At 37.3% G+C, this 20,764-nt stretch overlaps 1 protein-coding gene across 1 annotated transcript in view; it reads right to left on the bottom strand.

The window, feature by feature from the left end:
- The window catches only part of PDE6C (phosphodiesterase 6C), a gene marked incomplete at its 5' end in the record, with an annotated part of 59,336 nt that overhangs the window by 2,841 nt on the left and 35,731 nt on the right, over positions 1 to 20,764 (bottom strand). The window contains 6 exon segments of the mRNA XM_082644102.1: positions 54 to 137; positions 244 to 323; positions 2,829 to 2,896; positions 2,982 to 3,089; positions 4,770 to 4,870; positions 17,212 to 17,299. Coding sequence (XP_082500228.1) covers positions 54 to 137; positions 244 to 323; positions 2,829 to 2,896; positions 2,982 to 3,089; positions 4,770 to 4,870; positions 17,212 to 17,299 — 529 coding nt within the window.

The following is a 20,764-nucleotide window of genomic DNA, read 5'->3' as shown; positions in this document are numbered from 1 at the left end:
TTCTCATCCAGAAGATGATATATTTTACTCAGATAATGAAGTTGTTTACTTACCTTATATACAAAAGTACAAACAAAGTCAATAAATCCAACTTGAAGTCTAGGTAGTTCATCTTTTTTGTTTCTGTCCATCATAGGCTAGAAAGAGAAATAAATTCTTTAAAGACCTTTTTCTGGGATTCAGTGAACCAGACAGACTGATTTGTATTGATAATTTTTAATAAGCAGCGCATTTGTACGTCACGGTGTTTGCAGTTGGTTGTTGCTGCAGCACTGCCCTCTCCAGATCGCCTTGTTCCCAAAAGTCATTTGCAACCAGAAGTGCTACCTGCAAAGGACATGATTCATGAAAGTGACTTGTTTGCATTTTATTGTGACATTTAAGGATAGAATGTATAATTGATGCTTGAGGTGTTGTCATACCATGTGCTCTTTGGTCTTAAAAGGATGTCATTTACAGATTATACTGAAATGGGAAAAGGGTATTTCTCTTCCTACTTCAGTGTGGTAGACTCATTCTAGGAGTGCCTGTCTCCTATTTGCTATGGCCACCACCTCTCAATAAAAACGGGAGATGGGAAATTGTAATTCCATTACGTTCTGCTTCATGCTCTAAAGCTTCCCAGCTCCTCCTCTTGTCCTGCTTATCTCTCAGCATCTAGCATGTATCTGCATGTGTGTTTGTGCACATACATGCACAGTTTAGAACACAACTTCACCTGATTATGGTGTGAGGATATTTGAGGGTTCATTTATAGTTTTTTAAAAACCAGTATTTATCAGGTTTATTGAACACCTGCTAGCTGCCTTACATTGGCATGAGCCAGGCTTACAAAGAGGAGTAACATGTGACCTTTATCTTTAAGATGCTCACAGTCTAATGAAGACAGTCATGTAAACAATGTGGTAAGTGCTATAATAGTAACAGTATGAACTGCTGTGGATCAAGGAGAAGGGAGAAAGGTTAGGGAGGTTGCATTTATGCTGTATCATCAAGGATGACTAGTAGTTTGCCGATAAAGAAGAGGGGGAAGACTATGTACAGATAAAATTCAACGTCCAGCTTTTTTTTTTTTAAATTTATTTATTTTTGGCTGCATTGGGTCTTCGTTGCTGCGTGCGGGCTTTCTCTAGTTGCAGCAAGTGGGGGCTACTCTTTGTTGCGATGTGTGGGCTTCTCATTGCAGTGGCCTCTCCTGTTGCGGAGCACAGGCTCTAGGCGCGCGGGCTTCAGTGGTTTTGGCTTACAGGCTCAGTAGTTGTGGCACATGGGCTTTGTTGCTCCCCGACAGGTGGGATCTTCCCGGACCAGGGCTTGAACCCATGTCCCCTGCATTGGCAGGTGGATTCTCAACCACTGCGCCACCAGGGAAGTCCCCAACACCCAGCTCTTGTGTGAGTAGGAGCTTAGAGTGTGAGGCGGTGACATGGGAAAGAGTGAAAAGAAAGAAACTGGGGAGTAGGAGTTAAGGACAGGTAATGACAGGCCATGTAAGCTCTGCTGGGAAGTTTAACCTGATTCTCTGGGCCAGTAGTTCTTATTCTTGAGCCACGGGGTCCCTCCAAAGTGCATGAGTGGCACAGAAGTAGATGCCAAGAGAAATTTAAGCTAAAGTAACTTTGCTTTTTTCTCTTTAATAAAGTGATCTTTGTACAACTTTCTGTGTGAGAAAAATAGACTTTGCTTCTTTCTTTAAAAAAGGTTGAAAACCTCCAGCATTGGGGAGTTTAGAAGGCTTTTAAGCAATGCTGTGGCCAAGCAGAGGTCTATTTATAAGCAGTCCCAGCAGCAGCTCAGGAACGTTGGAGGAGTTCATGATGAGAGAGGATCACTTAGGAGGCTGCCACCATAGTTCTGATGAAAGAGGGAAAGTATTAACTATAAGGTGGTAGCAAGAGTGATGGACAGGAGTGGCTTTGAAATGAGGGAGATGGACTCAAGCAAGACCCCAGGTTCTGGCGTGGTGGTGATGTAGACAGAGAAGGAAGAGCGGGCAGTCAGTGCAGAAGGAGCACAGGTGTTTGGTTTGGGGGTTGATGGCTCCGATTATTCTGTCTTTACAAATAAAATCCACACTTAACAGTTGAACCCAGTGAATTCTGGCCTCTTCTGCTTAGGGTTTTCCCTGTGAATTAACTGAGGGAGAAAGAGAAGCTTCTTTCATCGATTAGTAAGAAACCAAGTGGTAAACGAATGGCTCCCACTCTGACTCCCCAAGGTTGGGGAAGAACTTCCTTGGAAGACGCCCTTAAATACGACCTCGCAGATAGTGCCACCTGGTAACTGACAGCACACTGAAGAGGAGACTGTAAGTGCAAAGCCACCCTTGACGGATGAAGGCGCTAATGATTCATCCTTGTCTCATCCTTTATCTCCTCTATTAAAAATGCAGACACTCCCTGAATAATTTTATATAAACTTCTTACAGCCAGTCCAGTGGTAAAGGAATTCTTCTCAGAAAGCATTTTCTTTTTAAGGTTCCCTCTATTTGCCTTGTTCTGGGCCTGACCAAATGACCTATTGTCCCACTGACACTTGTGAGCTCTTGAAAGCTGTGTGCTTTTCTTCACTAACACTTCACTAACAGAAACCCAACAGGGAACATTGTACTTTTGTCTTAACTTCTTAAATTCCTTTTTTCTTCTTTGTAAATTATAAACCTATTGTTTCAGAGGACAAGACCAGGGTAATGAAGATAATTGCTTACAAAATATATAGTCATATAACTGATAGCCATCATTAAATTCTGAGGTTGCATGATACCTTCATGTTCTCTTTCACATGGGACCTAGACAGAGCCCGAGTATGCGATAGAAAAGGGGAACTACTCGCCTGACTTTGTACCTCCCAGGGCTTGGTTATAGCTGACAGGTCACATGCAGTCATCATCATTGCCCTTTAAAAGAAAACAAAAAGTGTTAAAATAGAAATATAAAACAAGTTATTTTTGCCAAAAGAGAAATAAAATTCTGACTACTCACATGATAATCTCTTTTTTGGTTGGATCAGTGGTTATGTATTTGATGGCCTCTTCTTCAGTTTCCATTTTTTCACAGGCATCAACAATTTTTTGAAACATGGTTCTCTTCCTAAAAAAGATAACAGCTGTGCAACAATTTTAGCATATAAGACCAGAGATAAAAAGTGTCTTTAATGCGTGCTTTTCCGGTTTTATGTTCCCAGTTTTCATCAAATGTCCATGTAGTGGATCAAAGGGGCAAGGGGAGCAGAACAGGGAATGGCTGTGTAACTGGCATAGAAAGGGTTTAAGACAGAAAAAGCACCAGCCAGAAAGGGAAAAAAACTGTTCAGTTTGAAAACATTAAAACGAAGAGTTACATGTGACAAAAAAAGATAAAGGCCAAGGCTGTGATGAAACACTGTAATGAATAAAACCAACAAAAAATTAGAAGCCAAAAGATATGAAAATACAAGTGTGAACGACAAGATACCATCTCACACTCAGATTAACAAAATAAATAGATTTAAATAAGCCCAGATCAAGAAGAGTCCAGATATGGGATAACAGGGACACTTGTATGCTGCTGGTGGGAGTTTAAATTGGCATACCTACTCAGGAGTGCAGTAGATTTGCAATGTGGTATGAAATTTAAAATATGCAAACCCTACAACAATCCCATTTCTAGATACGTACTTTACAGAAACTCTCATATATATACAAGGATATACAATGTAGGCAGTGATGAAAAATTGGAAATAATCTAAATGTCCATGAGTAGAAGAATGGCTAAATTATGGTACATTTAAAAAGAATGAACTGGATTTCCCTTTACCACCAAGCTAAATCTTCAAAACATTGTGTGAAAACAAGCTGCAGAAAGGTATACACGGTATGATACCATTTATGGAAAAATTTTAAACACACTTAATGCCATATAAAAACATGGATGGGAAGGATGAATACACAGCAGTATCAGGATGGTGGTATCTGCAAAGGAGAAGAGGAGAGGGTTTTCATGATAGAGTGGGCATGGGATGCCTCGATTGCATCACTTTTTCCCCTTAAAAAAAAAAAAAAAGATGTAAGACAAAATCTTAGCATTTGTTGAATCTGAGCTATAGCTATTTGGATATCAGTTATATATTTCTAAATATCTGTCTTCATATTTGAACTATTTAACATAAGTTTTTAATGAAGAAGGATCAGAGAGGCACAATTTAATACTGCCCATCCAAGTTGTTAAATACTTAGATCCCATAGTTCACCTTGTTCTAATGCATTTTAAACTTTATAATTCATCAACAAGAAATTGTGCAGAAGCTTGGAGTATCTGGCCTCCTTGGTAATCATTATTATTATTATAAATAGGGTAGCGCTCTGCTGTATATAACTCAGCATTTTTTGAGTTTGTTAATGTGCATCAGTATCACCAAGATTTTTCAACTCTCAGACTCTGGCAGGATCAAATGTCTGAGCCTGCAACTCTTAAGTACCAGATTGTGGACTACGATGAATTCACCAGGACAAAAGTCACCTCGTAAGGTTTTGTAGTGTCGCTCTTCTGGCAGTGCACCTACCTTGCTGCATATTCTTTAATTCAAATTTCTTCAGGTAAACTAATATTAGGGGCTTAGCTTTTTAAAATATGTTTCCAGATGTCTAGTAAATTCATTATCAGGCATCTTAAGGGTATTCTATTGATAATCCAAAAAGAAAAGAAGTGTGTGTGTAAATAAATACCCTTTAAGGCAACGGACCATTTACGGAAAGCAGAACCACACAGAGTACAAGGGAGTTCTGTACTTACTTGAAATATAAAGCCAGGTCAGTTGCTATTATTGCAACTTCAAACAAATGAATAACTGTTTCAAACTGGCGTTTATTTAGGTTCTGGAAGATGTTTAAACTCTGTAAGATGAAAATTCACAATAAAGTGCCATCATTAATTTGCCTTTGATTCAACATACAAACCAAACAATGCTTAATAACATATAGATTATCCTATTATAGAAAGAAGAAAAACTAGGTCTTTCACTTTTTTTGCTTTTTCCATTTTCTCTCTTGGATTAGGTTACCCCTCTACTGTACTTTGAGTAAGGTAATTTAAACTATAAAAACATATCATTAGCAAATATTCAGGTAATCGATGTATAAGATTTTGGAGTAAATAAAAGTGTTTTTTTCTTCCAGGACCATTTCAACAAAAATGATTTAATATTTTCTGTAGTAATTGAGGAGCCTTAATAAAGAATATCTGGTATTTGTCCGATTGTTAGACATGTTGAATTATTTACTAGATAATTTCATAGTGATTACAGAAATTGCTGGAAAACTTTCAGAAGCTGCAGATTGCAATAGTACTCACATACACATAGGAAAAAGTAAATTCTTCCAAGTTGTTCTTAAAATGATGTCTTGCAATTATATTTTACAAAGACTTAACTATACCTTTCTTCAAAGAGTTTCCCACTAATAATCTCTTCATACATGGATCAGCCTCAATTTTTAGTGTTCTAGAAAATGAGAGTGTAAATCTGGGAGTGTTTTTTAAAAGGTATGATATTCCAAAAACACCATTTTAGGAATACAGGCCAAAGGACAAATGTATAGTGGGTTTTGCCAAATGAAGTTAACAGTTATGAAATACAGAAAAATTCCACTGAAAAGGAGGAAACAGTCTATTCACCTATGTGGAGATAGAGGCAGCATAATGTAGAAAAGAATACTGGGTCAAGCACCAAATAATAATAGTAAACACTCACCTAACGCTTACTACTTCCTGGGCACTGTTGTAAAGTGCTCTATGAACACTCTTAATTGCACAACAAACCACAACATAGAGAGGTTAGGTAACTGCTCAAGGTTAAACAGCTAGTACACAGCAGAGCAGATATTTAAACCAGTGCAGCAGGGCACCACACTGCCTCTCAGCAAGGAGCCCAGGTTCAGCTCCCAGCTTCCCCACTTGGTAGTTGTGTAATCCTGAACACCTCGCTTAACATCTGTATTTGTTATATCAAATGGGGATAATAACAGCTGCCCTGCTAACTGCCTAGCACTCAGTCTGTGATCAATAAATATTTATGGAATGTTGATGCAAATGAGATAACTGGGAATGCATTTCAGAACTATAAGTTGCTACAAAATTTACTTAAATTATTTAATTATTATATATCAGTATTACTGTTATATCAAGTTTTGAGGTAATCCCCAGGTAAAAATAGAATTGCAAACCCAAGACCAAATACAGCTCTGTCATTCCAGGAGATTGAAATATTAGCAAGAAGTAGACTAGAATTATGTGTTACTGTATACACAATACAAACCTCCATTTAAGTCATCTTTTTATAACAGCTTCCATGACAAGAAAAATGGTACTTTACACAACAGATACAAGTAGTAGAAAAGCAAGTTGCAATATTTGTTAAAATAATGAGTTCATAATAGTTATATTATTAAATTGATAGAAGGAAGAAATGGCTGTTGGACACTACAATGAACAAAAAGAAAGCTTGTCTAGATCAAAATTAATGTCTTACTTGAGACAGTGCACAGCAGCCCCGTGGGCATAATCTCTGCACCAAATTGTCTGGATACAGGTTATTTTTAACCTGGTCTGGATTGACCAGGAAGAAGGAAGAATAAGTGGGCCATTTGTCATTTTAATCCCACTTAACCTGCCCCTGATTTTGGTACACTGGTGGCCTGCCCTTGGACTGGTGGGGACCCAGTGGCATATTTACATCACTGAGTCACTGCCTTTATCTGTTCACTGATACACGTTATTATTTTCCCAAAGTAATGTGTATTACATAATTCCGACACATACTTTGTAGATCCGGTAGCACTGAAAGTCATCCTTGACTGCTGTACTAAGGACAAAAAGTTGGGGTCATGCGTGGAAATGCCTTAAACTTTTAGACAAATTAATAGCACATGAAGTCATTTTAATCCTTATTATATACTGAAAAATTTGCTAAAAGAGTGGATCTCAGGTGTTCTCACCACACACACACACAAAGGTTAATGTTAATTAACTGGACTGTAGTAATCATTTTACTATCTATGTATATCAAAACAGCATGTTGTATACATTAAATATATGTAATTTTAAAAAATTAAAACAAAAACTTAGAAAAAAAGGGCCAAATAAAAACATTATAGAATGGGGAGAGGGGGCACACAAAGGAGGCTGCTGAATTTAAATAAATAATCCCTTAGGACAGACCTTGAGTCTACCAAATGCCAGATTGTACAGACTACACAACCATCAACCAAGTAAATCAATATTTTTTATGCACCAATTACTTTAATACAGGTACTTTTACTTTTAACCTGGATGCCTGTTGCTATTTGCTAAATATATGTGTGTGAGAGAGAAAAGCTATATATAAAGAGATAAAAATAAATATGACAATACTGTTACACTTCATTTAAGTCATACCTTTTTCTAATCCAAAATAATAAAACAGCTATATTAAAGCAGACAGATTGTCAAAAGGTCTTTCACTTTACAAAGTAAATTATTGCTGGATTTTTTAAAAAGATGATTAATGTCACACTTTTAAAATTAGTATAATTAAGAAAACAGTATACATTCAACTCTTTTCAGTGCTGCTTCCTTCCTTGATAGCACAATATTCCTTATTTTCACTCTTTTTCTTCTCACTCATTTTCACTTTCATCTAAAAACACTGTACAGGGGCTTCCCTGGTGGCGCAGTGGTTGAGAGTCTGCCTGCCAATGCAGGGGACAGGGGTTCGAGCCCTGATCTGGGAGGATCCCACATGTCGCGGAGCAACTAGCCCCGTGAGCCACAAATACTGAGCCTGCGCGTCTGGAGCCTGTGCTCCGCAACGAGAGGCCGCGATAGTGAGAGGCCCGTGCGCCGCGATGAGGAGTGGCCCCCGCTTGCCGCAACTGGAGAAAGCCCTCACACAGAAACGAAGAGCCAACACAGCCATAAATAAATAAATAAAAATAAAAAATAAAAAATAAAAACACTGTACAGGCCTCTAATTGAAAAACCCTTTCTTAATATTCTATTTTCTCTTTTCCTTCTCTCACAGATAAGGTTCTTAAAAGAAGAGCTTCTAAGTGGTTTCTTTTTCAGCTATGGATATAGATTCACATAAAAGATCCTGTTTCTGTTTTGTATTAGTTGCTAGAAAGCTCTTGACCAAATCTGTGGCCCATGTCTAATAAATGTTTATACTTTTCACCATATACATTTTGGGCCTTCACCATACTTCATCTTATTTTTATATTGCCATTAGCCCTCATTTTTTTTCTTTAATGTTATATTAATTTTTGGACACTCCATTAAAAACATTTTGGAACAAGTTGAGGATTAAACATATATACATGCACGCAGGGTTTTTTTGAGTAAGCAAAGGCAGAGCCAGTGATCTTTTAATCAGAGCAAGAGGTCTTAGGATGTGGACAGCACACAAAAGAAGGAAGGATGTCCCTCAAAAATCCAGTTTGACAACACAGAGCAGCAGCAGAAGAGGAATTGATGGGAAAGCTATGCTGACATATATCTGCACTGACTCCTATTAGTCGTCTGTGCCAAAGAGAATGCCCTGGGTAACAAGAAGGGATGGCAGGAAGTTTGGCATCAATGGCCGGATCCTAACACAGAGCCTGTAGCTTCAAGGGCTTTGCTTAACATGAGCCTTCCCAACTTCTGGAAAGCCCATATTAAAGAGGTGTGTGCCCCAGACCAAAGAAATAGAATCGGTGAGGCAGTGTTTGAGACAATAAATAGGAAGCTGAGGCTGTCCTCAGTGCATTTCTGCCCTTCCTCACAGGATTCCTCAGCAGATAGCACATTCCATTAAGGAATGAGTCGTTTTCAGAACGACTGCATAAAACCTCTGCATAAAGACCACAAGAACACAAAATCTATGGACTCAATGCAATTGCAGCCAGAATACCAACAGGTTTGTGCATATGTGTATGTAAATTGACAAACTGATTTTAAAATTCAAATGAAAATACAAAGGCTTAATAAAAGCCAAGGCAGACTTGAAGTAGAACAAAGCTGGAGAATTTACACTGAAAGAAATTAAGATTTATTATATATAGTAGTTAAGATGGTATGATATTGACAAAGGAGAAACTGATCAGTGGAACAGAATAGATAGTACGGAAGCAGTCCACCTTATTTTATAATCAGTTACCTGATTTATGACAGAAGGTCTCACTGAAGTGAAGTGAGAAAAGGGTGGCCTTTTTTTTTTTTTTTTTTGTGGTACGTGGGCCTCTCACTGTTGTGGCCTCTCCTGTTGCGGAGCACGGGCTCCGGATGCGCAGGCTCAGCGGCCATGGCTCATGGGCCCAGCCGCTCCACGGCATGTGGGATCTTCCCGGACTGGGGCATGAACCCATGTCCCCTGCATCATCGGCAGGCGGACTCTCAACCACTGCGCCACCAGGGAAGCCAAGGGTGGCCTTTTTAATAAATGGTGCCGGGTCATCTGGATTTCCACCTAGACAGAAAAATGTATATTGATCTCTACATCAAACCACATATAAATATAAGTTGTGGACTTCCCTCGTGGCGCAGTGGTTAAGAATCCGCCTACCAATGCAGGGGACATGGATTCGAGCCCTGGTCCGGGAAGATCCCACATGCTGTGGAGCAGCTGAGCCCGTGCATCACAGCTACTGAGCCTGTGCTCTGGAACCTGTGAGCCACAACTACTGAAGCCCGTGCGGCTAGAGCCCGTGCTCCACAACATGAGAAGCTGCCACAATGAGAAGACTGCACACCACAACAAACAGTAGCCCCTTCTGGTTGCAACTAGAGAAAGCCCGCACACAGCAATGAAGACCCAACGCAGCCAAAAATAAATAAATTTATTTATTTTAAAAAAAAGTAAGTTGTAAAAAGATTGTGGATCTAAATGAGAAAGGTAGAACAATACCAGTTATAGAGAAAAATATCTTCATTACCTTGAATAGTCAAAGATTTTTAAGATGAGAAAAAACAGCTAATCTTTAAAAAATTGATCAAATGGACATTAAAATTAAGAACTTCTATTCATCCGAATCCAACATTAAGAGTAAAAAGGCAATTCACAGAAAGGGAGGAAATATTTGCAATACAGATTTCTCACAAAAGATACATAAGCCAGAATAAAGAATTCCTACAAATCAAGTTGAGAACAAAGCATCCCCAAAACAGAGAATTTCAAAAGGTCAATAAACATAAACTGTAGTTCATGTTAATCAATGCTATTTAATTTGACACAAATTAAATTCAGTGCAATGTCACTACATTCCCATCAGAGTGACTAAAATGAGAAAGATGGAAAGTACAAAGTGTTGGAGAGGATGGAGAGCCACTGGAACTGTTGGTAAGAACATATATTAGTACAACCATTTTGGAAAACTGCTTGTCAGCATTCACCAAAGTTGAACATACGCTCATCCTTTGGTCAAGCAACTCTATTTCTAGATACATACCAAACAGAAATGCACACGTGTATTCACAAAAAGACATGTACTAGAGAGTCACAGAACACCATACGTAACAACCCTGAATCAGAAATCACATAAATGTCTTTCAGTAGTTGACTGTGTACATAAATGTAGTGTACACACACACACACACACCAAACTAAGAAAATAACAACGGAAGAAAGGAACACAAAAAGCAAATGAAAAATATATCAAAGGAAATACCCAGTGGAACATGAAAAATTCACACCAGTAATATCCATAGTTTCAAAACCGTAAGAACTTAAAGAGGAGACTGTAAGGCAACAGTAAAAACGTGAACTAGCAGAACTAGCAGTAGAATGAAAAAAATGGAATTGAACATAAAAGCAATATAATTGATGAAATCTACCTTAAAGCTGTACTCATAGAATAAGCAACGGAACTGCAGCAAGGGACACAGTCCACAGTCTTGAGGAAATTAAAATGGAAAAGAATAAATCTATGAAAATACACAGGCACCTCCCTGGTGGTCCAGTGGTTAAGAATCCGCCTTCCTATGAAGGGGATGCGGGTTCAATTCCTAGTTGGGGAACTAAGATCCCACATGCCGTGGGGCAACTAAGCCCATACACCACAACTACTGAGCCCTCGCACCACAACTACTGAGCCTGTGCACCACAACTAGAAGGCCATGCGATGCAACTAAGAGCCCACGTGCCGCAACGAAAGGTCCCATGTGCCGAAACTAAGACCTGATGCAGCCATAAATAAATAAATATTTTAAATATATATATATATAAAGAACATAATAGAAATAAATGGCAAGAAGACTCAATATATAGATAATTGGTATTCCCAGTGTATTAGAAAAATGTTCAAAGATACAATGAAAATAAAAAACTTCCCTGAAATTAAAAAAAAAAGAATTCTATGGATCATAAGTATAACCCATGACAAGGAAAAATAGATGCAGAATGGTCAATACCCAGACATTCAGACAAAGTTACTAAAATATGAAGAATTAAGAATCATATGAAAAGATATACAATGAAACAAAAACAGCCTCTTCAGTAAGTGGTGCTGGGAAAATTGGACAGCTACATGTAAAGGAATGAAATTAGAACACTCCCTAACACCATACACAAAAATAAACTCAAAATGGATTCGAGACCTAAATGTAAGACCGGACACTATAAAACTCTTAAGAGGAAAACATAGGAAGAACACTCTTTGACATAAATCACAGCAAGATCTTTTTTGATCCACTTCCTAAAGCAATGGAAATAAAAACAAAAATAAACAAATGGGACCTAATGAAACTTCAAAACTTGCACAGCAAAGGAAACCATAAACAAGACGAAAAGACAACCCTCAGAAGGGGAGAAAATATTTGCAAACAAATCAACAGACAAAGGATTAATCTCCAAAATATATAAACAGCTCATGCAGCTCAATATTAAAGAAACAAACAATGCAATCCAAAACTGGGCAGAAGACTTAAATAGACATTTCTCCAAAGAAGACTTACAGATGGCCAAGAAGCACATGAAAAGCTGCTCAACATCACTAATTATTAGAGAAATGCAAATCAAAACTACAATGGGGTATCACCTCACACCAGTTAGAATAGGCATCATCAGAAAATCCACAAACAACAAATGCTGGAGAGGATGTGGAGAAAAGGGAACTCTCTTGCACTGTTGGTGGGAATGTAAATTGATACATCCACTATGGAGAACAGTATGGAGGTTCCTTAAAAACCTAAAAATAGAATTACCATATGATCCAGCAATCCCACTACTGGGCATATACCCAGAAAAAAACATAATTCAAAAAGACACATGCACCCCAATGTTCATTGCAGCACTATTTACAATAGCCAGGTCATAGAAGCAACCTAAATGCCCATCGACAGACGAATGGATGAAGAAGTTGTGGTACATATATATATATACAATGGAATATTAGCCATAAAAAGGAACGAAATTGAGTCATTTGTTGAGACGTGGATGGATCTAAAGACTGTCATACAGAGTGAGGTAAGTCAGAAAGAGAAAAACATATATCGTATATTAACGCATGTATGTGGAACCTAGAAAAATGGTACAGATGAACCGGTTTGCAGGGCAGAAGTTGAGACACAGATATAGAGAACAAACGTGTGGACATGAAGGGGGGAAAACTGTGGGGTGGGGATGGTGGTGTGCTGAATTGGGTGATTGGGATTGACATGTATACACTGATGTATATAAAATTGATGACTAATAAGAACCTGCAGTATAAAAAAACAAACAAAAAAGAATCATATGAGTATCTATGCAGAAAAATCAAGTCACATGAGAGGGAGAAAATCAGATTGGCCATTTATACCTCTCAGGGCAATGCTTCAATGCCGAAAGACATTGGAGCAATTTCCTACAATTTCTGAGAAAAAGAAAGTGACCCAAGACCTTTATATTCTGCCAAACTGACTTTCAAAACTAAATGTAACAAACAGACCTTAAGCATGTACTTAGCTTAGACTCTCTGGGAGAAACTACCAAATAACACAAATCGAGCTAATCAAGATAAAATAAAATACACAGGAATGGACAAGCCATGGTAGAAAGACTGAGGTTAAGTATCAGGCCCATTTAAAAGTAGAATTAGGAATAAACAATTGTGCCTCTTTGGTCTTGGACACAGAAAAGAGATGACAAAGGGAACACTGTCATTTGGAAAGTATCACAATGAGACGCACACTGTGGCTCTAAGGCCTCCCACCTTCAGAAGCACACCTGTGACAAATGTGGCTGCCCTAGCAGGCAGAAGAGGAAGTGTGCCTGGAGTGCCTAGGCTGAGGACAGAACACCACTGGGGCCGGGCAAGTGAAGCACCTACAGATTGTATACTGAAGGTTCAGGCATGGATTCTGGGGAGAACAACACCTAACCCAAGAGAGCCACTGGGGTAGGATCCAGTTCAGCTTAGGGATTTCAACCATTTGTCATGCAATAAATGCTCTGGCTTAAAAAAAATAGACCATTGTGGAAATTATAGAGCAAAATGAATTTTATAACTACTGATAACAGTAAAAAAAATACTTTTAATGATAATAAATACCTTACAAAACAGAGGTGGAGATGCTGGAAGCAGTATAAGTGTTCTAATTGTTTCACGTTTCATAGCAGGGAGTTCATGGATGATGTAAAGTTAACACGTATGGTCTAAAATCAAACATCTAAACGCTCGTTATAGTTTTTCACACTTTCCCGTAATCACTGGTTATTGATTTTAGGGTTCTCTTTAAGAACCAATATCTCTTGTGATAAGAACACAGTTCTCTGAAGTTCTGTAATTCTTTCCATTAAAAAAAAAGTTTCTTCTGTTAAATTCAAGTAGAATTAAAATTTTCATTTAAAATAAATGGACTACCACTCAGCAATGAAAAGGAATGAATCACTGCTGGTTCATTCATTCAACATGAACAAATCACAAAATTATTATTTTGTATGAAAGAACCCAGCACAAAAGAGTAATTATTGCATGATTTCATTTATATAAAAATCTAGAAGATTTAAACTATAATGACTAAAAACATTTCAATGGTTGCTTCGGGCTGGGAGGGGAGAGAGGCATCGACTGCCTGGGGGCAAGAGGAATCCTTTGGGACGACAGAAGTGTTCTGTATCTTGAGTGTGGTCGTTCCCAGGTGTATGAATAGAATTCATAGAATTTTTATGAAAAACACATTAAAGGGATGCCACTTATTGTACATACATTACACTTCAATAAATTTAAATAAAAACTCTAACCAAAAAAATAGCTTCGATAGTAAGATCCCATTTTTCTAAAATTGTTTCTGTCCTTCTCCCTTTATATATTCACAGAGGGCTACAATGAAGTTCATTAAATGTTAATGAAATGTCTATTTCTGAGTGATAGGATTTAAAGTGATTTTTTAAATATTTATCTCTGGAATGTTTCCTATTGCTTGAATCTTTATAGTGGGCATGTGTAATTTTTACAACTATTGTCATTAATTTAAAATATAGATAAGTCTATAATATTCCATTTGTTCTTCCGGGGAATTGTGCTGGACACGTGATGTAGAGACAGGTGCACAGAACAAGAGAGGAGGCCTCTGTCCCAGCCCCACTCCAGCTGGGCCCCCATCTGCTCAGCTGGTTTCACCTGCCCACAGAAAGAGTCTAACGTTGCTCCCCCTCTACCAATAACAGGCCATTTTTGTTCTCCTAGTGCCATGAAAATGGCAATAAGATATAAGTTCTGCGTAGCACACCAAAACAGAAATGGCTCCAATTCATCCTGATGAGGGCACTCAGGGGAGATGAGTTCTAGTCTTCAATGTGGTACATGCGACACCCATAAGAGAAGACTGCCAACATGTTTGTGGTTTGCTGGTGACCATACACAAGATATTTAACTTCTTCATTTCTTCTTTGTATAATACAAGGTCAGTGTGAAAAAGCAGAAATAAAGTTCGTGAAGTGTTTTGAATAATAAAAGTGTTGTTATTTATGCTGAGCAATGCATTTTGTCATTCCGACAGTACATTGTAGTATTAAAGTTTCTATTCTGACAAATTTGGCTAACAAGACTTTTCCACCTATTCATTAGGTTAAAGGGTGGATTTCTGACTAGTTTAGAATACAGATGGTTCTGTCCTCAAAGCAGGGAATCCAACTCTACTGGAACATAAAGATATTTTAGTTCAAAGCCTGATAATATACAAAACGAGTAACGTCCACAATATGACAAAATTGCTAGATAAATCATAAGGATTTCCCTTATGTAAAAAAATTAGTTTTTAGTGTAAATATTTTCTTTATACAATAAATAAATAAAAGAACTGTATTGTCTCTCAAAAAAATGTACTGAGACAACTGTGTTGTCTCAAAAAAGAATATCTGATGGTTAAAATTTCATTTTTTTCAGCATTCAATTTGCCTGCTCATAAAATGTTCTGTGATTGCATTTATTGCCTAGCGACTCTATTTACAACCCTTAAAAGTCTGCAATTAGCAGGTCGAATAGCACTGTAGACAGGTCCTCGCCAAGGTGGTACAGATTACTAAGATGCAATATTCCTTTTTAGAAAGAATAATAAGCCTTTATATAGCCATCAAAACCAGTTCAGACTGCAGAGTAAATAACATTAAAAAAATTAAGATGGAAAACAACAACTCTATTAAAAACTCTCAAATCCCAGAAAGGAAAAACATATGTGCTACTAGGAGCCTTCCAAAGTTAAGCACTTAAACATTTGGCTGTAAAGGTTTAAAAATATATTTTGTGTTAGTAGGTAAATGTAAAATTAAATAAATTATTTTTGATACTACCTGCCTGTGGTATACGTAATCAGTGGGATGAATGGAAAATTCTTACTCAAAAATACAAGACTGTCCCAACCAGTAAAACAAAGACTCATAACAAATTGGATAATAACAATTTACTCTTATCTTCCTGAACTACTTTCAATTCTACTCTTTCTAATTCTCATAGGACAGATATTATCATCTTTTTTATGATACTACCGCAGGGACAGGTCCTGGCTACACATGAGAATTATGAAAATTCTTATTAAAAATGCAGATTCCTGGGTCCAATCCCCAGGGAGCCTGGTAAGTGCGAGATGAAGCCCAGGATGTGTTTTTAAAAGCCTGCCCACCTCTGCCCTGTGAAATCGATCATTCTGACGCGAATGGTCTGTGTCCCCCTGTCTGGATGCAGCCTGCAATCACAGGCTGTTAAAAACATTTAAATCATGTGTTTGTTTTGTTTTTCCACTTTTCTGCCTGGTTGCCCTGTCTTACAAGTTTTCCCACTTGGCTTTTGATTATATAGAAGAATGTAGTGTTATCTTTCTAAACTTGGACATATTTCCATATACCCCCACGTCCCCTGAGCCTAAAAAAAGATTATTATTGAAACTGAAAAAAGCTCCTCTCTCCCGAGGGCTTATTTATCCTAATGAACTCGTATGATTCTAGACAGTTTCTCTGTCAAGACAAAACAGTATTCCCCTCCATCTACTAATGATTCATTCTGGGTTAGAATTTTCTCAAGATATATATATATTTTTTAAAGTATAACTAGATTATATTCACCACCTTTCTCACAAGCCTATATACCCCTCAAATAAAATCAGTAAAAAGAATAATGACTGCCTTCTACAGAAGGTTAGTAGTACATGATATTGCATAAATCAAAGTGAATTCAAGACCAAGCTTAAGCCACTTCCTGTGAAAAGCTTCCTGATCCCGCCCCTCTTCTCCCCTATGTCCTGCCCACTCCTGAATGTGACACCTCCCTCTGGAACTCTTGGGAGATTCACTCAGTGCCTCTGATGGCAGTTGTCCGATCTGTCTTACAGCCTGATTTCATGCCTACCCCCCAACTACCAAAGCTTGACTTTCTCAAAGATACAGACAGTGCCTTACAGTGCATACCACATGAATCAGAAAAGCAGTGGCTGTGTAGCCTCCTTTTCTCTTTACAGTCATACATACCCAGGGTACATAGAGCCCTCTCACATCCACCTTAAGCTTTTTCTTCTTTCTTCACGAACCCACAGAGATGCTGTGACTTTCCATGGCTCTTTTCTCCTCTATCTCAGCTACTTCCAACTTGGCTGTTCAAAAACTATTGCAATATAGCAATTTCTATCAATTGACTTCAATAAGGGTATATACTGTCAACCACCAGAACTCAAGGCCATCCTCCTTCTAAGCATTTTCTGTGGGTTAGTGCTTTGATCCAGAGCTTGTGAGTTGCCCTAGAGAGAGAGACCCACGTACCTCATCCTGCAGGAGAGTCTTACTGTACTCCAGGTGGTGCCTCTCCAAGATGGACGATCCATGAAGCCTCGCTAATGGAGATGTGGATCTAGGAGGAAAAGGATAATTTTAGCTATTTAAACATTACACATAAGGTTACATGATGCAGAATCTTTACAATCTGAGGATTTTTTTCATTTCTTCCCTCTCCCCTAATGCCTGTGAAACAGTTGGAAGTAACATACTGGAAAAGAATTTTTAGATTTAGAACAGGAGAATATGCTCTTTTTAAAAAGTCCTTTAAAAAAAAAACAACCCTAATTTGTTAAATGTGTAAAATGATTGACTTGTTTAAACTACGAAGTTTGGTTCACTCCCTGCATCTAAAATTGTTAACTTCCCTGGAGCTTATGGAGGTGACTATGACTTATAGAACATGTAGCAAACTTGTTGAAGCCCATAGTTTATTTGCACAGAAAGTGTATATTAAGAATTTCCAGGAACCAAAATGAAAATGATGATAAAGTAACATTTCTCTTCTCCTTTAAGACAGTGACATAAATTTAAATTTCCCATTTGTTAGTGGTGAGGTCACAGCTTTATGTAAAGTGGGGTCTTTGGTACCCTGTCTTTCTACAATGCTTCCTGTTCAAGGAAGGGGAAGCAACATTGAAAATAAAAAGATGTGCACAGGGAGCTCTGTTCAATATTCTATAATAACCTAAATGGGAAAAAAACTTGAAAAAGAACAGATACATGTATATGTATAACTGAATCACTTTGCTGTACACCTGAAACTAACACAACATTGTAAATCACCTATACTCCAATATAAAATAAATATTTTTTAAAAAAAGAAAATAAAATGGTGAAAAGAAAAGATGGAGAGAAGCCGAGGTGAAAGGTCTAATAGATAATATGAAGACTTTGTTACAGAAATATGGAATAAATAATTTTAAGGAAGGGAGAAACTGGAAATATGGGTGGCAGTCTTAGTAGAGTTTCATTTAATTTCAGAAAGAACAGAACTTTAGGGAAGAGAAGAGTCATTAACAGGTCACTAACAGGTCTGGTAAACCAAGTATTCTAGTTAGGGAACAATCAGACTATGTCTGATCCATACTATAATTGATCATAATTTTAATACATATTCAAATACCTATACTGTGTCAGCACTGGAGATTTAAACAAATTAAAAAAGCTCAATTTCAGTTAGAAATGAGTGGTATCTTAGTTCCTTTAGGTTTAAAAACATTACTCAAGAAAGGTTACTGGGGAGCTAGATATTCAACCAGTCTCAAAATAACACCTCACAGATTATGTATTAATACAAAGGAGAAAATGTACCTTTGCGTAAAGAGATCTGCTGAATATTACTCATAAATAGTTTAAATTAACCTTGTAGTTAATGGAACAAATTGATATCATGAGCCTCCTGATGCAATGCACTGAGAAGGACACAACATCACCTACGTAGAATTCCCACCAAAAATGTTTACCCTGAATCTAGTAATCAGAAAACAACTGGACAAATCCAAATTGAGGGATATTATGCAAAACAACTGGTCTAGACTCTTCAAAAATGTCAACATTCTGAAAGATCCAAAAAGGTTAAGGAACAATTCTAGATTAAAGGATATTCAAGATATTTGACGACTAAATGCAATGTGTGAGCCTTGATTGGGCCCAAAACAGAGAAGAAACGATAGTTATAAAGGACATTATAGTGAAATTGGAATAAACATTCTATATTAGATAACAGTATTGTACCAATGTTAAATTTCTTGAGAGCGATCATTATACTGTGTTTATATAAACAAATGTCCTCCACGTTCTCAGGAAATACGTGCTGAAATATCTTCGGGTGAAATGTCATGCATGAGGCCTGCAACTATCTCACAAATGGTTTAGTAAAAAAAAAAAAGAAAAAGTTATTTTATACACACACACATCTGTTAACCCAGTTGAGTAACATCCCAACTTCCTGAAGGAATCTGAAGATGTGGGGTGGGTGTGGGCGACTATTGTCAGCATATTCTGGGAAATTTTGCGGTGGTAAAGATGATTGAAGACTGGATACAAGTAAATTTTACCCTAAAATTTAAGAAGTAGAAAATGGTATAATCTGTAGATGACAGAACGTTAATCTATGAAACAGTTTAAACTGCTTCAGAGTTTGTAAGCACTTACAGAATAACTACTAGGAAATTCCAGAGAAGGTTTAGAAAGAGAAAATGATGCTGAATTGATGTTATGAACACTTTTGTGATATGGTTTGTGAGAGAGGAGGGCCAGAAAGAGTGTGTGTCTGGATTTCAGCAAGACAGCTGAGAAGAAGCTTCAAGATGTGTTCTGTATGAGTTGGAATATTGAGTGTGGACAAATACTGAACAGCACCACCCAGTGAGTGCTGCTTAATTAACTGTCTTCCCCGGGGATAGGTTTCTAGCCCCAAGTCTCAGAACTCTGCCCTGGTTTTGTCCTGATGCACAGTTTTATCAATGACTTGAATGAATATTGATGGAAATCATGACTATCTAATTTTCAGATGATAAAAAAGCTGGAAAAAATATCTAATCCATTGGCTGACAGACTGCTTTAAAAGGCAATTTCAATTAAGAGTGGAATAAAGAATCAGATTAACACAGCAAAGGAAACCATAAGTGAAGTGAAAAGACAACCTACGGAATGGGAGAAAATATTTGCAAACAATGTGACCGCCAAGCGATTAATTTCCAAAATATACAAACAGCTCATACAGCTCAATATAAAAAAACAAACTAATGACCCAATCAAAAAATGGACAGAAGACCTAAATAGACATTTCTCCAAAGAAAACATACAGATGGCCAACAGGCACATGAAAAGATGCTCAACATTGCTAATTATTAGAGAAATGCAAATCAAAACTACAATGAGGTATCACCTCACACCAGTCAGAATGGCCATCATTAAAAAAATCTACAAATAATAAATGCTGGAGAGGGTGTGGAGAAAAGCAAACCCTCCTGCAGTGTTGGTGGGAATGTAAGTTGGTGCAGGCACTATGGAAAACAGTATGGAGGTTCCTTATAAAACTAAAAATAGAGTTACTATGTGATTCAGCAATACCACTCCTGGGCATATATCAGGAAAAGACGAAAACTCTAATTCAGAAAGATACATGCACCCCAATGTTCACAGCAGCACTATTTACAATAGCCAGGACAAGGAAGCAAACTAAATGTCCATCAACAGATGAACAGATACAGAAGATATGGTATATATATATATATATATATATATATATATATATATAGTATATATATCATACAGAAAGTGTGGGAGATATATATATATATGTATATGTATATGTGTGTATATATATATGTATATATGTGTGTGTATATATATATATATATGGTGGAATATTACTCAGCCATATAAAAGAATGAAATAATGCTATTTGCAGCAACATGGATGGACCTAGAGATTATCATATTAAGTGAAGTAAGTCAAAGACAAATATTATATGATATCACTTATATGTGGAATCTCAAAAAAATCATACAAATGAACTTATTTACAAAACAGA

This window comes from Mesoplodon mirus (assembly GCF_964341445.2).
Source record: "Mesoplodon mirus genome assembly, chromosome: 2".
NCBI classification, from domain to species: Eukaryota; Metazoa; Chordata; class Mammalia; order Artiodactyla; family Ziphiidae; genus Mesoplodon; species Mesoplodon mirus.
The sequence above is the reverse complement of the archived record's forward strand: the minus strand, read 5'-3'. Positions and strand labels throughout refer to the sequence as shown.